The 21,499-nt window shown below is 37.2% G+C and overlaps 3 protein-coding genes across 7 annotated transcripts in view; 1 reads left to right on the top strand and 2 right to left on the bottom strand.

The window, feature by feature from the left end:
• The window catches only part of LOC131936599 (noelin-3-like), a 55,481-nt gene extending 52,336 nt beyond the window's left edge, over window positions 1–3,145 (bottom strand). The window contains exon 1 of the mRNA XM_059293657.1: window positions 2,997–3,145. The gene's annotated coding sequence lies outside the window, so the exon portion shown is untranslated. The remainder of the gene's footprint in view (window positions 1–2,996) is intronic.
• A 7,517-nt stretch (window positions 3,146–10,662) lies between these two features.
• LOC131936594 (universal stress protein in QAH/OAS sulfhydrylase 3'region-like) lies at window positions 10,663–13,987 on the bottom strand. Its single transcript, XM_059293651.1, has 4 exons — window positions 13,815–13,987; window positions 12,971–13,051; window positions 12,626–12,732; window positions 10,663–12,247 (listed from the first exon to the last, which is right to left on the bottom strand). Exons 1-4 carry the CDS (start codon window positions 13,873–13,875, stop codon window positions 12,044–12,046), a joined length of 453 nt encoding a protein of 150 aa, XP_059149634.1. The 5' UTR covers window positions 13,876–13,987; the 3' UTR covers window positions 10,663–12,043.
• An 872-nt stretch (window positions 13,988–14,859) lies between these two features.
• On the top strand, window positions 14,860–21,483 carry LOC131936583 (E3 ubiquitin-protein ligase DTX4-like). 5 transcript variants are annotated; one of them, XM_059293634.1, is made up of 12 exons: window positions 14,860–14,986; window positions 15,842–16,064; window positions 16,781–17,001; window positions 17,590–17,740; window positions 17,832–17,897; window positions 18,417–18,481; window positions 18,922–19,015; window positions 19,391–19,540; window positions 20,025–20,236; window positions 20,360–20,524; window positions 20,705–20,794; window positions 20,912–21,482. In XM_059293634.1, the coding sequence occupies exons 2-12, from the start codon at window positions 15,872–15,874 to the stop codon at window positions 21,134–21,136; spliced, it is 1,632 nt and encodes a 543-aa protein (XP_059149617.1). In that variant the 5' UTR covers window positions 14,860–14,986; window positions 15,842–15,871; the 3' UTR covers window positions 21,137–21,482. The 5 variants fall into 5 exon arrangements, with proteins under 5 accessions (XP_059149617.1, XP_059149621.1, XP_059149618.1 ...); XM_059293635.1 differs by having other exon boundaries at window positions 14,862–14,989; XM_059293637.1 differs by lacking the exon at window positions 14,860–14,986 and adding an exon at window positions 15,095–15,290.
• The last annotated feature ends 16 nt before the right edge of the window (window positions 21,484–21,499 follow it).

The raw sequence follows: 21,499 nt of genomic DNA, 5'->3' as shown, positions 1-21,499 counted from the left end.
AACGTTTCAGGAATTAAATACAAAATTCTACTCAATAAAATTCTTCCAAATACAAAAAAAACTGACCACAAAGCTCAATAAGTGTAAAATTTCGACCAAATTTTGAATATATGGCTGGCATCTTGCATGCTCGCGACGGTGTGTCTATTAGAAATAATGTCAAGGTTGTAGGCGGCAAGGATGAAACTTCAGGTATATGTATGAGGAATGATGAAACTTCAGGTATATGTATATGGAATGATGAAGAAGAAACTTCAGATAGATGTACGAAGAATTATGATGATGATGATTTTGAAATTTCTAATAGATGTATGAGGAATGATGATGAAACTTCTGATAAGGTATAAGTGATGATGATGTCAAGCGTTATAGCGGGCGTTATAAATGGTGGGAGGGGTGCAGGGGTGCCCGATGTATTAATTATGTATGCCAGGTGTTTGTCAGTCACGTGACGAGGGCATTTGATGATGTTCTGTGTTGTGTGTGTTGTGTGTGTGTTTTGTGTGTGTGTTGTATGTGTTGTGTGCTGTGTGTGTTGTGTGTGCTGTGTGTGTTGTGTGTGTTTTGTGTGTTGTATGTGTTGTGTGTACTATGTGTGTTGTGTGTGTTGTGTGTGCTGTATGTGTTGTGTGTTGTGTGTGTTGTGTGTGCTGTGTGTCTTTTGTGTGTTGTGTGTGTTGTATGTGTTGTGTGTGCTATGTGTGTTGTGTGTGCTGTGTGTGCTGTATGTGTTGTGTGTTGTGTGTTGTGTGTGTGTTGTGTGTAGTGTGTGCTGTGTGCTGTGTGTGCTGTGTGTGCTGTGTGTGCTGTGTGTGTTGTGTGTGCTGTGTGTGTGTTGTGTGCTGTGTGTGCTATGTGTGTTGTGTGTCTTTTGTGTGTTGTGTGTGTTGTGTGTTGTGTGTTGTGTGTAGTGTGTGCTGTGTGCTGTGTGTGCTGTGTGTGCTGTGTGTGCTGTGTGTGTTGTGTGTGCTGTGTGTGTGTTGTGTGCTGTGTGTGCTATGTGTGTTGTGTGTGCTGTGTGTGATGTATGTGTTGTGTGTTGTGTGTGTGTTGTGTGTAGTGTGTGCTGTGTGCTGTGTGTGTGTTGTGTGTGTTGTGTGTGCTGTGTGTGTTGTGTGTGTTGTGTGTGCTGTGTGCTGTGTGTGTTGTGTGTGTTGTATGTGTTGTGTGAGCTATGTGTGTTGTGTGTGTTGTGTGTTGTGTGTGCTGTATGTGTTGTGTGTTTTGTGTGTGTTGTGTGTGCTGTGTGTGTTGTGTGTGTTGTGTGTGCTATGTGTGCTGTGTGTGTTGTGTGTGTTGTATGTGTTGTGTGTTTTGTGTGTGCTGTGATAATTACAGATCATGCCTTGGTTTCATGTTGTGGTAATGTAGTGGAGGCGTATGTTATGTGTTTATGCTGCTGTGTTTAGTTCAGTGTGTACTATATTACAATAAAGGTTTAAGTTCTATGTTTAGTGCTGGATGATCTTAAGTCAGGGGTCGGCAACCTGCGGTTCGCGAGCCGCATGCGGCTCTTTGATATCAAGATGCGGCTCTCCAGCTCCTTGCACAAATACTAATAATCTTAATAAAAAAAAATATATTTTAAATTTAAAAAATGTTAGTGGCTCTTTAAAACCAGGGAAATTTTGAAAATTGTAACTTTTGGCTCTTTCGCTTCAAAGGGTTGCCGACCCCTGTCTTAAGTTCGTTGTATTTGTTTTATTGAAAATAATAATAATAAAAAAATAATAAAAATAACTTATTTGCTGCTACTTGTTATTGAACTACCTGGATATATTTCTGAACCTTGTACCCTCGACTGTTTGTGTGACGTTTACTGTATACCGTTTTAAAGAACTCGTTGCTTTTTTATCTTTCCGATTGTTTCAATTACACAAACCAATGTCATCAACACTGATCACATTACCTTTACATTTCTACATGTGTTCATATTGACCACATTGTATTGGACTTTTTATCGCCCCTCCTTGTATTTTATTATTTAGATGAAAAAGTCGCCTCCCTTGTCAAGCTAGCCTAGTGAGTATTAGCTCACGCCAAGAATGAGTAGGCCAACATTTCCCTTCAAATTATATTGTTTTTACTTCAAACACGTACAATGACAGGGTAAACAAACAGCCAAGAATTAATTCGACTTTTAAGTACCCTGGGCATATACAGATCCCTTATACTTTTGTTTATATTTGTTTATCATTAAAATGTTTTATTTTTATTTATTTTTGAGTGACTTGCTCGTCAATCGTCGGACGCCATACGGAAACTGTGGAGTGTCTGGTGCGTTGTTTACAAACGTGAATGTTCGCGGCAATTGGCAGCACTGTAAAGCTGATTTTAAGCACTGTAAAGTTGACGTAAAGCACCGCAAAGTCGGTGTAAAGCTGATGTAAAGCATTTTTTCTGAAAAGCCGATGTAAAGTGCCGTAAAGCCGATGGAAAGCTGATGGAAAGCACCATAAAAATTATGCAAAGCAACAAAAAGCGGACGTAAAGCACCGTTAAACAGAGATGTAAAGCAGTGTAAAGCTGGTGTAAAGATCGTCTGCGTGTGTCCCATACCAGCGGGGGATTGTAGTCATTATGTTAAAACTTTCCAACTGTTAATTCAATGTTTGGTGTGGGGTGGGGGCGGGGGGGGATATAGGCCTAATTCGTAAGATTTAACAACAAATGCAACATGATTTAGATTATAAGTGAGTTTTTTTATTTCTGTTTTATTGAAGAGGAATTGGCCGCGCGTCAATTTTTAGCAACAATAAAACATTTTATAAAGACAACATTTGACAAGAGCAGTAAGAATCGTCATCACATTATAATTCTTTTATCAGTATATATATATATATATATATATATATATATATATATATATATATATATATATATATATATATATATATATATATATATATATATATATATATATATATATATATATATATATACATAATCGAACTTCAATAAAATAGACATCATCGAGCTAAATTACTTGCACTTACTTTTCTGCTTTTGTCCAGATGTTTACCTCCCTTGCGATCGCCTCATTACTGCAGTGGATGTAGAAAACAGACACATATAGCACCGTTAGATTATCCCCCCTCGCGGCTTGGAGAAAAAAAAATTGGTTTGACGGAATCCACCGCGGGTGTTGCTCAAACTCTGAGTGTTTTTCTCTCCCCCCTCTCTCGTGAGCTCTCTCGCGCTGGCTACGGTAGTTGCACGCGCCTCTGCCACGCGCCAAAATTTGTGTAACTGCATGTGGTGGTGGTGGTGGGGGTAGGGGGGGGGGGTGTGAAGAAATCGTACGCCAGGTAGAGTGGATCTTGTCAGCTATTTTTACTTCAAGCGTGGAAAAATGGGTAAAGTGACACTGTAGGTTTCCTACATTGGTTTCAGCGGCAAGCGAAATTCGTTTTCAGTAACTTGGCTGTTTCTGGAGATCAAGGAATTGTATATATATATATATATATATATATATATATATATATATATATATATATATATATATATATATATATATATATATATATATATGTATATATATATATATAATATACATATATATATATATACGTATATATATATATACGTATATATATATATATACATATATATATATATATATATATATATATATATATATATATATATATATATATATATATATACATATATATATATATATATATATGTATATGTATATATATATATATATATATGTATATATATATATATATATATATATATATATATATATATATATATATATATATATATATATATATATATATATATATATATATATATATATATATATATATAGTGAATGAATGTTGCTAAAGGTTGGTCAACACCATCCCATGACCTTCCAAGAGTTGACGTGACACTGATGATCTTTCAGTCGTCGGTCATGTGACTTTGTTTCATTACTTATTTCTACAAAACACAGCAGTGGGCCTACGGTACTAGTACAAGATACCACACAATAGTGCTGTGCCTGGCTCCAGTGTGAGCGGTTGTTGGCTAACAGACCTGACGTGGGTGTTGGTCAATCAATACAACAGCGGAAGTGACGACCAGACGTATCCGCTGTGATCCCTCGCGACATTCGAGTAATTAACAACTTCATTAATTAGTCAGAAGGTGGGGCTCAGGCAGAGGTCGTGTGTAGTCTATGGGTTTATTGTGGCATGTCTGTATGTACATCATAGCGTGACAGTTGTTTACATCATAGCGTGACAGTTGTTTACATTAAAGCGTGACAGTTGTGTACATCATAGCGTGACAGTTGTTTACATCATAGCGTGACAGTTGTTTACATCATAGCGTGACAGTTGTTTACATCATAGCGTGACAGTTGTTTACATCATAGCGTGACTATTGTTTACATTATAGCGTGACAGTTGTTTAGATTATAGCGTGACAATTGTTTAGATTGTGGCATGTCTAATGTGTACATCATAGCGTGACAATTGTTTAGATTGTGGCATGTCTAATGTGTACATCATAGCGTGACAATTGTTTAGATTGTGGCATGTCTAATGTGTACATCATAGCTCGACAGTTGTTTACATCATAGCGTGACAGTTGTTTACATCATAGCTTGGCAGTTGTTTACATCATAGCGTGACAGTTGTTTACATGCTAGCATGTCACGTGTAGAGTATTCACGTACTTACATTGTAGTGTCACGTATGTCGGCCTACAATATAGCGTTTTTTGTTACTTTATGCGACCATATTGTTTTTCCCCCTTAAAAAATTACTAAGTAAATTAAAATGTGTGACGGGGATTTTCAACATGACGTCATAATGACGCGATGGCCAAAATCCAGCGAACAGCTGTCGTCCCACGTGATCTCTTCAGTACGGATGATCAGACAATCCCAGCAGACGGTAGGTAGGCGGCCATCTTGGCAGCAAATTGATTATTTTGTCAATGATTCGATCTCTCTCGACCCCTGCCATTAGCATAGTGTACCCGCTTCAAAATAAACGGATGCCAATCCTAGTTGGTGGAGGGGGGGGGGAAGAGTTCTGAAGGTGTGTGTGAGGGGGGGGAGTCTAAAGGTGTGTGTGTGGAGTGGATAGTTAATTTGGTAAAGGGATTGCGATAATTTAAACGGTGCACGTCCATTACATTATGGTTTAGTTAGTGCTTTTCTAATTCTAAACCTAATCTAACCACAACAGTTGAATAGTCCTTGTTGCAAGCGCGCAGATTATATGGTAATGCCAAATTGGGATTAATGTAGGCCTACATTTTTTTAAACAAGAAATAGGGGCCGCCCATTAAGTACTTTACACTTGTAAAGGTTGGGGGCAGGGAGGTGGATTGACGTTAGTGACAAAATGAGTGTGATATTGAACTGCTCGGATTAAACATTTTAAACACGTAACTAGTCATATGAACATTACAATTAGTGGTAATTAAAGCTTTGTAGCTAACATAAGAGGGGGGGGGGGGAGTGCTAAAAAACGTAGTTTGTATGGACGTTTTTTAAAAGTTCTCTAAAATAATGTACAAGCATTATATATTTAGTTGCTACCATTTGTTTGCAAACATAAAATTCAACAGTTTCTTAAAGGAAAGTAATTTTTTGCCACTTCCTTTTACCGTCCTAGAATTTATCTATTACATACAAGGGAGGTAAATTAATAACTAAAGGGGCTTAACCTATTCAAGAACAGACTTGTTAACAAATAAGATATTCATATTTTTTTATTTGAGTCAGGTGATCAATACATATTCTGGATTATAGTCACATGACCTACAGTAAATGAATAAAGTGCAGAATCAAATAGGACGAAATAAACGTGCATAGCTTATGTATTATAATCAATAAATCAATTCAAATATAAATTACAACAATTAGTATTAATTATACTTTATTGGTAAATCTTCTAATACAGTATATGGTAAAAGTATATTGATATATCAAATAATAAAATAGATTATTCCAAGAAATTATTTCAAACAGACAAACTTTAAAACAAGAAATTATAAGAGTACATTGATGTTCAAGTCACATATATTGGTCTTTTTATATGTTGTTTTTGTTAGATACAATTTACTACATAAATTCTCTGAAAGTATTTGAGGATGTTAGCCTAAAATATAAGATGAAGTTGATTTGATTGGCTTTTTTTGTTAATACTGGATATTAAAAAGAGCAGGGTACAATATGGTACTGCAAAGTCTCAGTTACCAGACATGGTTAGTATATATCACCAGTAGTAATAAAACCTCGGGACTACAACCACCGGCACCACTAGGGTACACAGCATCACACCACTGGGACTACAACCACTGGCACCACTAGGGTACACAGCATCACACCACTGGGACTACAACCACTGGCACCACTAGGGTACACAGCATCACACCACTGGGACTACAACCACTGGCACCACTAGGGTACACAGCACCACACCACTAGGGTACACAGCACATCACCACTGGGACTACAACCACCGGCACCACTAGGGTACACAGCATCACACCACTGGGACTACAACCACCGGCACCACTAGGGTACACAGCATCACACCACTGGGACTACAACCACCGGCACCACTAGGGTACACAGCATCACACCACTGGGACTACAACCACTGGCACCACTAGGGTACACAGCACCACACCACTAGGGTACACAGCACATCACCACTGGGACTACAACCACCGGCACCACTAGGGTACACAGCATCACACCACTGGGACTACAACCACTGGCACCACTAGGGTACACAGCACCACACCACTAGGGTACACAGCACATCACCACTGGGACTACAACCACCGGCACCACTAGGGTACACAGCATCACACCACTGGGACTACAACAACCGGCACCACTAGGGTACACAGCATCACACCACTGGGACTACAACAACCGGCACCACTAGGGTACACAGCATCACACCACTGGGACTACAACCACCGGCACCACTAGGGTACACAGCATCACACCACTGGGACTACAACCACCGGCACCACTAGGGTACACAGCATCACACCACTGGGACTACAACAACCGGCACCACTAGGGTACACAGCATCACACCACTGGGACTACAACCACCAGCACCACTAGGGTACACACCATCACACCACTAGGGTACACAGCACCACACCACTAGGGTACACAGCATCACACCACTGGGACTACAACAACCGGCACCACTAGGGTACACAGCATCACACCACTGGGACTACAACCACTGGCACCACTAGGGTACACAGCATCACACCACTAGGGTACACAGCACCACACCACTGGGACTACAACCACCGACACCACTAGGGTACACAGCATCACACCACTGGGACTACAACAACCGGCACCACTAGGGTACACAGCATCACACTACTGGGACTACAACCACTGGCACCACTAGGGTACACAGCATCACACCACTAGGGTACACAGCACCACACCACTGGGACTACAACCACCGACACCACTAGGGTACACAGCATCACACCACTGGGACTACAACCACCGGCACCACTAGGGTACACAGCATCACACCGCTGGGACTACAACCACCGGCACCACTAGGGTACACAGCATCACACCACGGGGACTACAACCACCAGCACCACTAGGGTACACAGCACCACACCACTAGGGTACACAGCACCACACCACTGGGACTACAACCACCGGCACCACTAGGGTACACAGCACCACACCACTAGGGTACACAGCACCACACCACTGGGACTACAACCACCGACACCACTAGGGTACACAGCATCACAACGCTGGGACTACAACCACCGGCACCACTAGGGTACACAGCACCACACCACTGGGACTACAACCACTGGCACCACTGGGACTACAACCACCAGCACCACTAGGGTACACACCATCACACCACTAGGGTACACAGCACCACACCACTAGGGTACACAGCATCACACCACTGGGACTACAACAACCGGCACCACTAGGGTACACAGCATCACACCACTGGGACTACAACCACCAGCACCACTAGGGTACACAGCACCACACCACTGGGACTACAACCACCGACACCACTAGGGTACACAGCATCACACCGCTGGGACTACAACCACCTGCACCACTAGGGTACACAGCATCACACCACTAGGGTACACAGCACCACACCACTAGGGTACACAGCATTACACCGCTGGGACTACAACAACCGGCACCACTAGGGTACACAGCATCACACCACTAGGGTACACAGCACCACACCACTGGGACTACAACCACCGGCACCACTAGGGTACACAGCATCACACCACTGGGACTACAACAACCGGCACCACTAGGGTACACAGCATCACACCAAGGGACTACAACCACTGGCACCACTAGGGTACACAGCACCACACCACTGGGACTACAACCACCGACACCACTAGGGTACACAGCATCACACCGCTGGGACTACAACCATCGGCACCACTAGGGTACACAGCATCACACCACTGGGACTACAACCACTGGCACCACTGGGACTACAACCACCAGCACCACTAGGGTACACACCATCACACCACTAGGGTACACAGCACCACACCACTAGGGTACACAGCATCACACCACTGGGACTACAACAACCGGCACCACTAGGGTACACAGCATCACAACGCTGGGACTACAACCACCGGCACCACTAGGGTACACAGCACCACACCACTGGGACTACAACCACCGACACCACTAGGGTACACAGCATCACACCACTGGGACTACAACCACTGGCACCACTGGGACTACAACCACCAGCACCACTAGGGTACACACCATCACACCACTAGGGTACACAGCACCACACCACTAGGGTACACAGCATCACACCACTGGGACTACAACAACCGGCACCACTAGGGTACACAGCATCACACCACTGGGACTACAACCACCAGCACCACTAGGGTACACAGCACCACACCACTGGGACTACAACCACTGACACCACTAGGGTACACAGCATCACACCGCTGGGACTACAACCATCGGCACCACTAGGGTACACAGCATCACACCACTGGGACTACAACCACCAGCACCACTAGGGTACACAGCATCACACCACTGGGACTACAACCACCAGCACCACTAGGGTACACACCATCACACCACTGGGACTACAACCACCGGCACCACTAGGGTACACAGCATCACACCACTGGGACTACAACAACCGGCACCACTAGGGTACACAGCATCACACCAAGGGACTACAACCACTGGCACCACACCACTGGGACTACAACCAGCAGCAATACTGGTCTACAAAACACCAGGTAAAAAATACTTCAGGTGTAAAAAAAAAATACTTGGATAAATAAAACTGATTATTTTCTTCTGTCTTTAGCAGAAAAATTAATCAACATATTTGTGCAACAAGTCTTGTTCTACATGCTTTTGACAGATTAAAGTAAAAGATGAATTAAATCTAACTAGCCCTGCCTAAACAAAGGCATAACCATTCAGAAAACCTAAGCTATTGATATATATTCCTATTAAATATAAGGTACAACCAAGATAAAACGGACAGTCTGAAATTTCCCAACTCTATTTCATCCCCCTCTTCTCCCCCAAACAAATTTAGATCTCCCACTGTTTGTTTATACAAGTTCGCCTCTGATCTAAATTTTTATTTTTAGATGCAGTCGCTCCACTAAATTGAATTAATTACTGTGGATGAAACATTTGTTGTTTTTTTTTTTTAAAAAGAACATGAAATTTCCAGCTTTCTTTTGGTGTATCAGCTCAAATAAACAAGCATGGCAAATTGAATTATCCCACATCAACTAGGCAGCAAAAAAGGGTTAATTTCTGGTAGTACAAGGGAGAGAAATCCATAACAAGATTATCAAAGGGAAGACAACTCTATTTACCTGAGGTGAATCAACCAAAACACAAGGGGAATAACCAATTCTTAAAACAATCTTAAGCAGACTCCCACTATAGAACTGAATATTTAGCCAAGTTATATTTCTGGATGTTTTCACTGAAAACCCTTATTTGGTGGCTCAGACTAAATGAGATTTTATAAATAATAATTATAATTTTACACTTTACTAGTTTAATCTGTATTCATTGAGTGTCTTTGTACTAATTATTTGATTAATAAAAAGACACTTTAATACTATTTGACTAAAAATAAGGACAGGAAGAAGTGTACATAACATATTATTTATCATAACAATATCACTCTCTACACTAAAGGTAATAGGAATACAGTAAACATAATCAGTACAAAGTTTTGATAAATTGAATATTGGTTACGTTTAACAACATAAATATGAAAACAAAAAAAATTCAATCACATATTTGATAGCAAGTAGCAAAATGACTGTAAAAAATGTCAGCCATTCCTAAGAACATTGTCTAAAAAAAACTAATTGTTGGAGGGGTTTAACTAGCAGTTTAAAATAGCACATACCCACAATGCATCATTGGTAACATATGACTAGCAAAAAACTGGCTATAGATTTTAAGAGGTAAGGTGATATACAGTTTTATCAGTAAAACTAACTCAGGCCTTGAATAAGTTCACACCCATGAAAGGTTAACAAAAACAAAAAATTAAACAACGCCTGATTTGCTAAAACATAGCTGAACATATATACATTTTTAAAATTAGAATTTAGAAACTAAATAATTTTTTTAAATGTATTAGTATTAATGACTGTAAAAGTAGTAGCCTTGTCTAAATATGTAAATATATTCATGAGCTGCACATTTGCAATAGATAATGCAATCCAAACCCTTGGATTAGTTTTTAAATTTAATGGAAGGAAATGCAAATCTGGCTGGCAGATTTATAAGGGAGGTAACTTAAAGTAAATGCTGGGTTACCTGAGCAGTACCAGTATAGGCATTAGGTAAAAATGGAATAACCTAGATCAATAGAGACTCATACCTGTGTTCACTAGTGAATATATTGCTGAAATATTATTTTACTGACTGGGTAGCTTTGCTGTTTGTGGATCTAATATTAATAAAACTGACTGACAGACATATGATTAATATTTAAAAAATAATTAAAAAAAAAAAACATTGTTTTAGCACACTCTTGGTTGTTAAATCTTTTTCATCAGTGTTTTTTAATTTTATGATTTGATTTATTGAAACAATGTAACAACACTTACCGGGGAATTTTCTCAAACACTCAGTGGTCAACATAACAACTGTCTAAAGCTTCTTGAATCAACAAATATCAACATTTGTGGGGTAAAATACCAGCTATGAAAATTCGCAAAAAATAAACAGAACTAATGACTAAGGGAAGTAACCTACAAAATCATGTGTTAGAACCCTTGATACAAATATTATTATAGTTGGAGATTAGTAAAGAAATGCATACATAAAATCGAGGCAGGCTACTTAATAAACCAGAATGTTCATCCCCCACAACAATAATTTTAACATTTACACATTTGATTTGCATCACTTAACCTAATTAAGTGTTTGTATGTCACTCCCATGGGTGAATAGCTTTGCTTGTATAAGTGGTTTGTAAAACGTACAAAAATATCAAATAAATACTCCTTTAGATAATAGAAAAATGTTTAAAACACAAACATATTAGCTGCAACTTTACAACACTGTTGTTTAGTCAATTAGCTGGGTTGACATCAGAAAGAAAGGGTGATAAACTTCTTATAAAGGAAAAATAAAAAAAACCTAAAAAAATAAGATGAGAATTTTAGAAGAATGAAAGTTGTAAAAACTGGAATGCGAAAGCAAAGAAGTAGACAAAGAAAACAAGAGTCTCGTTCAGATTATGATTAAGTATGTAAATAATACAGATGTAGATTACTTTATTGTGCTCCTATTGCTTGAATTACAGATCTTTAATGTGTAAGTAGGAAAACTAATATGGCACACAATCACACACTTACTGAGGTTTAAGGCAAATGACTGATGTTAGATTTAAACAAAAGATAAATGCTGGTATGGAACCACAACTTGAAAAGGAATTACAATATCTGTATATGTTGCCTGTATCTGATGCCTGGATCCATTTCCTCACGTATCACTGATTGTTTAGCTGGGCTGAACATTTCGGCAAATCAGAACTGGAACATCGGAATGGTGCAGGACATAGTCACTAACACTACCGATGAAAGTGCGTCGGACTTTCCCCATGCCTCGGGTACCCACCACAATCAGCCCCGCCTTTTCCTCTTTAGCTGCAGCTATGATGGCTTCACCACTTTTCCCAGCCATTTGTTTTACCTTACCACCAAGCTGTGAAACAGAATAGGGAATTTAGTCATTGGCCAGACTTTTGATCTTAAAATTACATAATTTAGAAAACTTAAGTTAAACAAGAGATGAGAGTAGGAATTACATTGGAATAACTAAAAAATGATAAACTAACCCTTTTCAGCCCTATTTGCCAAAGTAAAAAAAAAAAATTTTGCCATTTATTTACACATAGTAACAGAAGTCTCTTTGGTTACAAGAGGAAATACAAAAGGGAAATAATAAGTTTTATTTACACTTTTTCTTTTATATATATACCACAGCATTTACAAGTGTACTGATCATAACATTTTCCTCATCTAGTTACCAGAATAGATCCACTCACTTTACACTTATTCTTCAAAATTTCACAGAACTTACATGTAATTTTTTCATCTTCTCACTGTATTTATCCACAAGGTGCTTCACTTTGAGTTCTTCCTCTTTGATAAGTTCTGTTACAACCACTGGGTCAGTCAGGAGAGCAGCTAAAAAGACAACAGAATTTTCTTAACAAACTTAAACTTCACATCACATCAGTTAGACAAAGAACTGAATTTCTTAGTTTCAGTGATGATTATTTGAAAATGAGAACATTATTTTATAATTCATTAACTTCATTTAATTTTTAATATAACAATTACTAAAAATATGATATGAATTGACATAATAAAAAAAGACTAAGGCAGAACAACTGACTGCAGGGGTTTATAAATATTTACTTACGTGCTTGTACTAGAGAGGTGTATTCTGATACATGAACCAAAACAATCTTATCCCCCTTCAACATAGCATGCTCTGTGTAAACTATAACATATGAAGAGAAATGAATTATTATACACATTAACAAACATTTGTTGATTAGACGTACCCTAACACTTGCATATAGATATGTCCCTGAATTGCAAGTAATGCATTCATTTTTTTTTTTTTTTTCAAATCAAGAGAAACTATACCTTAATGTACGATAATACAGTGTGAGGTAGAGAACCTATCTAATGAATAGGCCTATAGGTAAAAATGACAAAACAATTGTGACACAGATGATGCCCAAAGGAAATGCCTCTCCCTTGGGAGAGATGGGGCCTGTTACATGGGCAGCATCTGACCTTTTTCAACTTTCTGTCCAGGCCTTTTTCCTTGGCAATGTTATAATCAAATCATCTATCCTTATCAGACTATGGAGCCATTCTTTTAAAGTTCTCTGGATTTGCAACTTTTATATTATAACATTGATTCTAAAAATATTAGACCTAGATTCTAAATTCGACAAATTGTTGAATTATTTTCAGGTTTAAGTTGTTTTTTCTTATATTTTTTTTACAGCCGATTTGATTACTAAATCTTTAAAAAGCACGATTTTTAACCATGTCAACAATACAAATTGTTCTTATTAATATGTCAAAATCAGAAATGAGAAAATGATTTTTTGATAGATCTAGATAGATTCTAGATCTAGATCTAGATCTATTAAAAATTTAAAATGATATGCTCAGATTGAATTCAGATGCTCGCCGAAGTCTCGGTGAGGACGTTGATTTAATTATAATTATAAATTAAGTTTACTTACAGTCAAATGCTTTTTCGGCATATTCACTATTATCCACACCGATTACTACAGTTCTAGACATTATTAGAATATAAAGGCCTAATTTAATACTTGTAATAATACTGCTATGCTTAATAATTTAAAATTTATTTATTGTGAAAGTCTAAAGTTAACTGAAGAAAGCGGAAATTAGGCCTAGGGTCAAACAACAATTCTGAACCTTGACCTTTGACATTGATGATGCCAATTAGGATTTTAATATTTATTTCTAATAAATTGATCGCAAAAATAAAATTAAATTAAAACCGTGTTTTTTAGTAGTCTGGAGGTTTATTATATAAAAGGTAAAAGATACTTATTTCGTATCGTTTATGGTATGCTGCAACAGCATTCTCAGAGGCATCGCGAGGTGGGGGGGGGGGGGGGGGGGGATGTGCGGACCGTACACAAGACAAACATTTAAAAGATATATAGAAGAAACTTGCTTTTTGCCAATTGAAAGAATGATTAATCAGAGTGAAAAAAAAAAGTCTTTGACACCACATCTACTAATTTACTATTTAAAAACTTTAAGTTACTTTTTTCCACATGAAATATAGTTTGGAGTAAAATAATGTGTGCACAAATTCACTCAATTTTGCAAAATGGTAGGGGGTGACATGACACCAATTACAACTATATATAGGCCTATGTATATATATATATATATATATATATATATATATATATATATATATATATATATATATATATATCCTAAAGTTTTTTCCTTTGGTTTAAAGGGGGGTGCCACCATTAGGTACCGCACCGGGTGACACGCGACCTTGCGACGCCACTGAGCATTCAGCTTGTTTAATTTAACTACCATAGATGACTTTTGTTTAGAAAAATTGTATACTATAAAATAAAAGAATAACTTCAAGTTACTTGATTATTCCAGGTTTTAAAATAAAATAGATATCCAAACCGAGACTATTATATTAATGTTATTTTTGGTCCTTTTAGATCTGTATTAAATCTGGCACAATATAAAACTGAAACAGGGTTTTTTAAGAAACAGTCTATCGACTTTTCTGTATACCAACAAACAACGCAAACATTGAACTAGTTTTCTCGTTCTAAATGATGATTATTAATAAACATACACGAATCTGGACCTAGAATCTTTAATTATAGGGATGAAGCGCATCTGAGTAGTAGATATATAGACCGTAGAATAGATTTATTTATTGTTACTAAAAATGTTAATGAGTTAGAGTTAGGCTTACGAATAATCAGTAATCTGTACTAATCTGTTACTATTGAACTAGTATTGAACTGTTAGGCCTAGTCAGTGTTAACGACAGCTAACGTAGTTTTTAAAAAATTCATTCATTCAATCATTTTATAACGTCAGTCACCTCAACGATCACAAACTCAACTGTAACAAACGAACGTCAGACACTGACACAGACTCCCATTGTGTGGATCTGGGATTTCTATCGAGATCCAGATCAAGTAGTTTTGATTTGTTAACTCATGTCAATAAAATAATTATTAAAATGTTGGTCTGATATATTTGTGGGGAATCATGAAAAGCATGACTTTAATGATGTCTTATTATATAATTTATAAAATAAAGTATTGGCATTACCAATGTAGGACAATAAACTTCCAAAAATAGTTTTGTTAAGTTGGTAGTAGTAGTATTGTAATCTCAAGTTTAGTTTTATGGTTAGAAATTAGAGCTATGGTGGTAGGACTTGGGTTAGGGATAGGGTTAGTATTGACATTAGCAAGTCATATGTAGGCTATATTCAGCTAACTGCCAGTAATCTAACACTCCTTTTTAAAAAGTGTCTATTATTGTGCCAGTATCACACACTGGCATACATTATAATTTTTCATCATTACTGTCTTTAATTCCATTCTATTGATTTTTTCAGTTGTTTTTCATTTTTTATAAAATTATTTGCTAACGTTTTGTTAAAATCATGTACAAGTAGGATGTTTAGGCTTAACTTAGCACTATTGTGAATCATTACAACTTGACTATCATCCATCATTAGGTGCTACATATCTTGATTGACAAATTTTCAATGGCCGGGGTTGTGGTATGGGCATTTTCTAATGACCGAAAATTGTGGAGCCCATATGACCCAAAAGTTTCCCAGGAAATAGAAAATGCTTATATCAAAGGAAATCAGAAACTGAATCTGGGCACAATATCACAAGCTCTGGCTCGCTATGAGATTGATTTTGTTGCATTTACCCAAACACAGTTAAAATCAGGTACGCCTAAAGTTTTAAGCCATAAAAGATTTGATACCTATGTTCTTGTAAAGATTAAGGGTGGTAATTAAGGATTGTATCAAGGTTTATGTTTCTGTCTATATCAATGTAAGGATTATGGTCAGTTCTAGCAACGTGGTCAAGGTTTTGATAATTCAAGCGAGGGTAGTAACACTTATTTATTGTGCCCCTTACTGTTTTACTTTTGCAAGTGCTCATACTTATAAACTTTTTGTACTATTTCATATTTAAAAAAAAAAAAAATTTAAATTTGTTCATTTACAAGGAATTCAATAAATTAGCACTCCTTGAATAATTATTCTGTGTTACGACTCTCAGGTGTAAAGATTATTATTTTGCAATAATCCATACATATTGGCTTCTGCAGTGAACTGGGACAGATCACCTTTTACTTATTCTCCACTGATAAGTAATCAGTGCGTAGAATTGACTAGTATTATTTGCTGATCTGTTCCTACTTCACCTAAAGAATTATATTTCAAAAGTGAAGCTTGGTGTTTACATACTAGATACTAAATACTTTCATAAATGTTTTTTTGGCTGATATAAAAATTGTCATGAGTCACAGTATTATATTTTATACTAATGTATATTTTGCTGTTTGGAAAACTAATAATTCTGATATAAAACATTTACGGTTTATCTTCTGTAATGTTTGCTCAGAAAGATAATACTTGTGGACATTTTTTTCTCAGGAAAATGTCGAAAAATTGTAAGACGAATACACCCACTAGGATCTGCATTGTATCAAGGAGTTGTATGGGAGTTTGAAGGGGATAATCCATCACAATGGTTGACCTATGACCTGGATACAATTGAGTGCATTGAGGATCACCTTATTAAAAATTTACTAGTTTTGGACCTCTCCAGAACACAGGCACTACCCTACATTATTGATCTCAAACAAATGAACCAGGTACAGCTAACCAATCTATTCTACACAACTTAACTAATTTATTCAACACTGCTCTAAATGTCTTATAAAATGGTTTTACACGTAGGCTTCTTGCACAATACAAACTAAATTTTCTAGATATTTTTATATATTTTTTAACAACCAGGTGCTTAAAAATGTACATCCTTGAACTTAATAGTTAATATTAAACCTAACAGTCAAACTCAGCCAAACAATGAACACTACCATGAGCTTAACATGAAAATTAAAACTCTCATCAAATTAATAAATCTATGCATCACTAATCCTAAGTTTAACTTTAATCTACAAATACGCTTCATAGAATGAGCAGTGCATGGACATGCAAAGAGATTTCCCCCGAAATCTTGTTGTATTTGAATGCAGGTTTTTAAATTCTTTTCTGTTAAAATTTTTTTGTCAGAATAAGATACGTAACCAATTTATTCTGGGGTTTTGTAACATTTGTATTTCTTTCATGTGTTAATTTGTAAATAATTACTGTCTAAGCCCTAGCCCTGATTCTAATCTTGAGAAAACTAAATACTAACCTGAATGTAATACTTTTGTAAAAAAAAAAAAATTTTCCAGACCAGAAAAGATACAGGAAATATACGAAAAATTCGACGTCGGATAATAAATCAAGCATATCCATTAGATACTCTAAACCTCAGTGTAAATACTCAACAGACAGGTCTGAGTGCCTCTTACAACCAAACCCCATTGGTAACACATGCTCAAGGTAAGGCTTGCTACTGATGCTAGATCTGTATCTCCGTGTGCTCATCCAGCTTGACATGACTGATGTTACAAAATGTATCTGTACTGTCCAGGTTCACAGGCACAGGGCAAACAAAAAAGCAAAGGCAAATCAAGATACCATCCATACAGTGGCAGTGGTTTGTTGTTCTTTATTTTGTATGAGACTGGAGGGGGGAATACTGAGAACCAACTTTTTATAGTTAACCTACTCCACTGCTTAAACGCAGAAGTCTTTTTCAGAATACATTGCTGGGATACCATTAACATCAGTATAAATACCACACTGTGTTTACACTTGTGTCATATATACTATACATGTCTAAAAAAAAAACAACTTTGCAATAAATGAGTAGGCACCCCCATATATGTTCCGGCAAAGTTTTTTTTCGAGACATGTATAGTAGGCCTATACATGTTGCAGGTGTAAACATAGTGTTAGATAAAAGAGATCAACAATGTGAAAAAGTAAAAAAAATTTTGACCTGAAGTTGATAGATCACTTGTGTTTAATTCTTGTGGGTTTTTCGAGAGTGCTCATTCGCTATATACATGTTGATGTATAAATCTGTGATAAGTTATCAACATGTGCGTGGCTCCCTAATGTGACAAACACTTCAGGCTGACTATGATTGTATGTCCTGTTGTATACCTTCCAGCTCACACACTCAGCCAGCCACAGCAAGCTGCAGCCCACCATCAGACCGCAACCAGCTACTTGCATGTACGTTTTCATGGCCCTCATGGTTATAGTTATAGGCTTCTATCTCTATTTTATGACTATATTCACATAATACTTTAGCAACATTTAACTAGATTTACAGTATTTGTATTCATTTAGCCAACACTCATGATATTTGTTGGTCTGTCCACAGAAATACTCAATCAAAATATCCCCCCCCCCCCCCAACACCATACTCTTATCCCTTGACACCATCTTGCCTGCCTACCACACCCTTGTGCACATACCTAACATTCAACATCAAAACATTTTTTTAAATTGACTTCGTATTCACATCAGTACTTCATGTACATCTTTTGAAAATCATATACCAGAATTAATCTCATTCCCCACATTTTGCCTCCCCTGCCACGCCCCCTAACCCTACATACTTTAACTAAATATATACATATCTTTATTTAACCATGTTTTTTTATTCTCAGACACCAATGACAGTAACTGTAAATGGGGGTTTGCCCCATTCAGCAATGCACTGTTCTGTTAACCCACTTCAGGGATTCACACAGGTGTCAGCAGGTAAGCCTGATTTTGTTTACCATGGCTGTGTACACTTTAGGCTCTAGTCTCATAGTTATTAGCAGCACAACTTGGCTGTGTGCACTTTTAGCTATAATCACTATAGTCTTATAGTTATTAGCTGCACAACTTGGCTGTGTGCACTTTAAGCCATAGTCTCATAGTTGCACAACTTGGCTTTCAAAAGGGTTTCAGCATAGTCACAGTTGCCATAATTATGGATGCTCATCTATTCATTGCAAACATGTCTTTTTGTCCCTGATTTTGAATCTAGTATTCCTATTGATTCTTTTCTGTAATTTTATGAGGGTGGATCAAATTAATATTTGAAAAGCTTGGTTTAATTAAAAAATATGAATTTATTGTTTTGAATAGCTCAAGTTCATCACTTCACTACAAATCTTTCAAACCTGTCTGCACTCAACGGCTACTCACAGTTACAACCTTCCGCAAGCTACACACCTCCTACAGAAAGCTTACCCAGAAGCCACAAAATACAGATCGACAGCTCACTACGTTCTAAAGGTACATGTTTAAGTACTGGTTTAAAATTGATAAGTGTGCTTTCTTATAGTGGATGGAATTTTTTGTTGTCAATCAGCAGTCAAACACTCTTAAAGAAAATAGTAAAAAATTAAAATATTTACCCCATTCATACTGAAGAACATTTGGTGTCTAACAAACTTCTCACTGTAGTAAACAACAGAATGATAAAATATAATCACTGGTTTAGTTATGAATTAACGGTTTTATTTTGGCACTTAAAATATGGATAAATCACAGATTTGTGTTCTAGTATTGTTATCCTTACAATATACCTATAATTATAATATTAGCACAAAAATACAGTATTACCAATTTGAAATACAAATTAACTTTTAGATATATTTATTTTTTGATTATTTTTTTCACCACTCCATTAAATTTATACATGTTCTGCGCATTTTTGAATTGTGTCATTCTACTGTGTTGGCTTGTAACAAATGTGACCTACAATTGACTTACCCAGCCAAGTCAGGCCTAGAAGTTCTTGGCAAGTACATGCTCAAAGTGGACCGTGACCTGGACAAGCACGACTGCTCCATCTGTTGTGACCAGCTCAGTCAGCCCTCCAGCTATGGGGACGGTCACCCAGATGCTGGGGCTGCAGTCAAGTTGACTAAATGTGGACACCAGTTTCATAAACTTTGTTTACTGGAGATGTACAACTCCACTCACAAAGTGAGGGCAGTGTTTGTGCCTGTAGTTCTACTGTTGGTTGTAGTTAGTTAGTTTGTAGTGTGTTCTTTATCTTTTATTACTTTTAAAGTTCTGTAGAAATAATGTGATAACCTGTGCTTATAGGATGACAGTTTACAGTGCCCTAGTTGTAAAACTATATATGGTGAAAAGACTGGTATCTGTCCCCCTGGCTACATGCAGTGGAACATCCTCCAAGGACTCCCCCTGGCTGGCTACGAAGATTACGATACAATTTGTGTTTCTTACCACATATCCGCTGGGAAACAGGTGTACTTTTTAACTTAGATTCATAATGAAATTTTTTAATTTTAAAAAATTCTTCTAATGGGAAATCTGTTTTTTTTTTAGAAGTATACTGTATTGAGATAAAATCAGTAAGCAACAAAAATAAAAACCTAATGGTTTAGTGTTTTTATGCTGATAGAATTTGTTTTTAACTTTTTCCAGGGCCCTGAGCACCCTAACCCTGGCCAACCATACTCAGTAAGAGGTTTTCCGAGACAAGGATTTCTGCCAGACAATGACAAAGGCAGAAAGGTGTGTTTTTATCCATGCAAGCGTTAATTAATAATAGATGTAATTTATTAGTTCCTATTCCTTATGCAGTCTCTAAATGTCATATTCAGTGGAACCTTCTTTACCCCCGCACCACAGGTACTAAAGCTTCTAATAGAAGCTTTTAGACGTCGCCTTATGTTTACCATTGGTACATCTCACACTACTGGTGAAGCCAACACAGTGACATGGAATGAAATTCATCACAAAACTGAACCTCATGGCAACCAGCTGGGTCATGGCTACCCTGACCCCAAGTATCTAGACAATGTTTTATTAGAACTGGCAGCTCATGGGGTTACAGAAGAAACATCTACCAGCTAGGTCAAAGCCTTATGTGTGTTCAGTGTTCTTTAAATAGCAGCAAACGTTTCAGTCGTACAGCAGTTGAGGGACAATTCTGAATGTAATAATGTGAATTGGTGTCTGGTGAATGCCATTTTATTCACTTTGATATGTTATAATTTTTTCTTAAAGAATTGCAGTAGCATTCTTATGCCCATTGGATGTGAATAAAAACTCCTAAAATGGAAGGTTATAGTGCCATCAGAGTACAAGATCTGTTCTGTAAATTAGTGATTTTTAATACTATTTATTATACTCTCACTTTTTAACTGATGTCTGGGTTATTATAATAAATATGCAAAAGTGTTTTTGTCTTGAATGTTTTATGTGCAAGGAAATAAA

The sequence above is a fragment of the Physella acuta genome, unplaced genomic scaffold, assembly GCF_028476545.2.
Source record: "Physella acuta isolate Inbredline_101_S28 unplaced genomic scaffold, ASM2847654v3 ptg000181l, whole genome shotgun sequence".
Classification (NCBI taxonomy): Eukaryota; Metazoa; Mollusca; class Gastropoda; family Physidae; genus Physella; species Physella acuta.
This window is presented reverse-complemented; position numbering and strand designations above follow the sequence as displayed.

Coding starts and splice junctions, on each gene's coding strand:
- LOC131936594 (XM_059293651.1), bottom strand. CDS start 13,875: ATGTCTAGAACTGTAGTAATCGGTGTGGATAATAGTGAATATGCCGAA. Junction 13,052..13,814: donor TGCCGAAAAAGCATTTGACT/GTAAGTAAACTT, acceptor CATATGTTATAG/TTTACACAGAGCATGCTATG. Junction 12,248..12,625: donor AGAAGATGAAAAAATTACAT/GTAAGTTCTGTG, acceptor TCTGTTTCACAG/CTTGGTGGTAAGGTAAAACA.
- LOC131936583 (XM_059293634.1), top strand. CDS start 15,872: ATGGCCGGGGTTGTGGTATGGGCATTTTCTAATGACCGAAAATTGTGG. Junction 19,541..20,024: donor CAGCTCACTACGTTCTAAAG/GTACATGTTTAA, acceptor TGACTTACCCAG/CCAAGTCAGGCCTAGAAGTT. Junction 20,525..20,704: donor ACATATCCGCTGGGAAACAG/GTGTACTTTTTA, acceptor AACTTTTTCCAG/GGCCCTGAGCACCCTAACCC.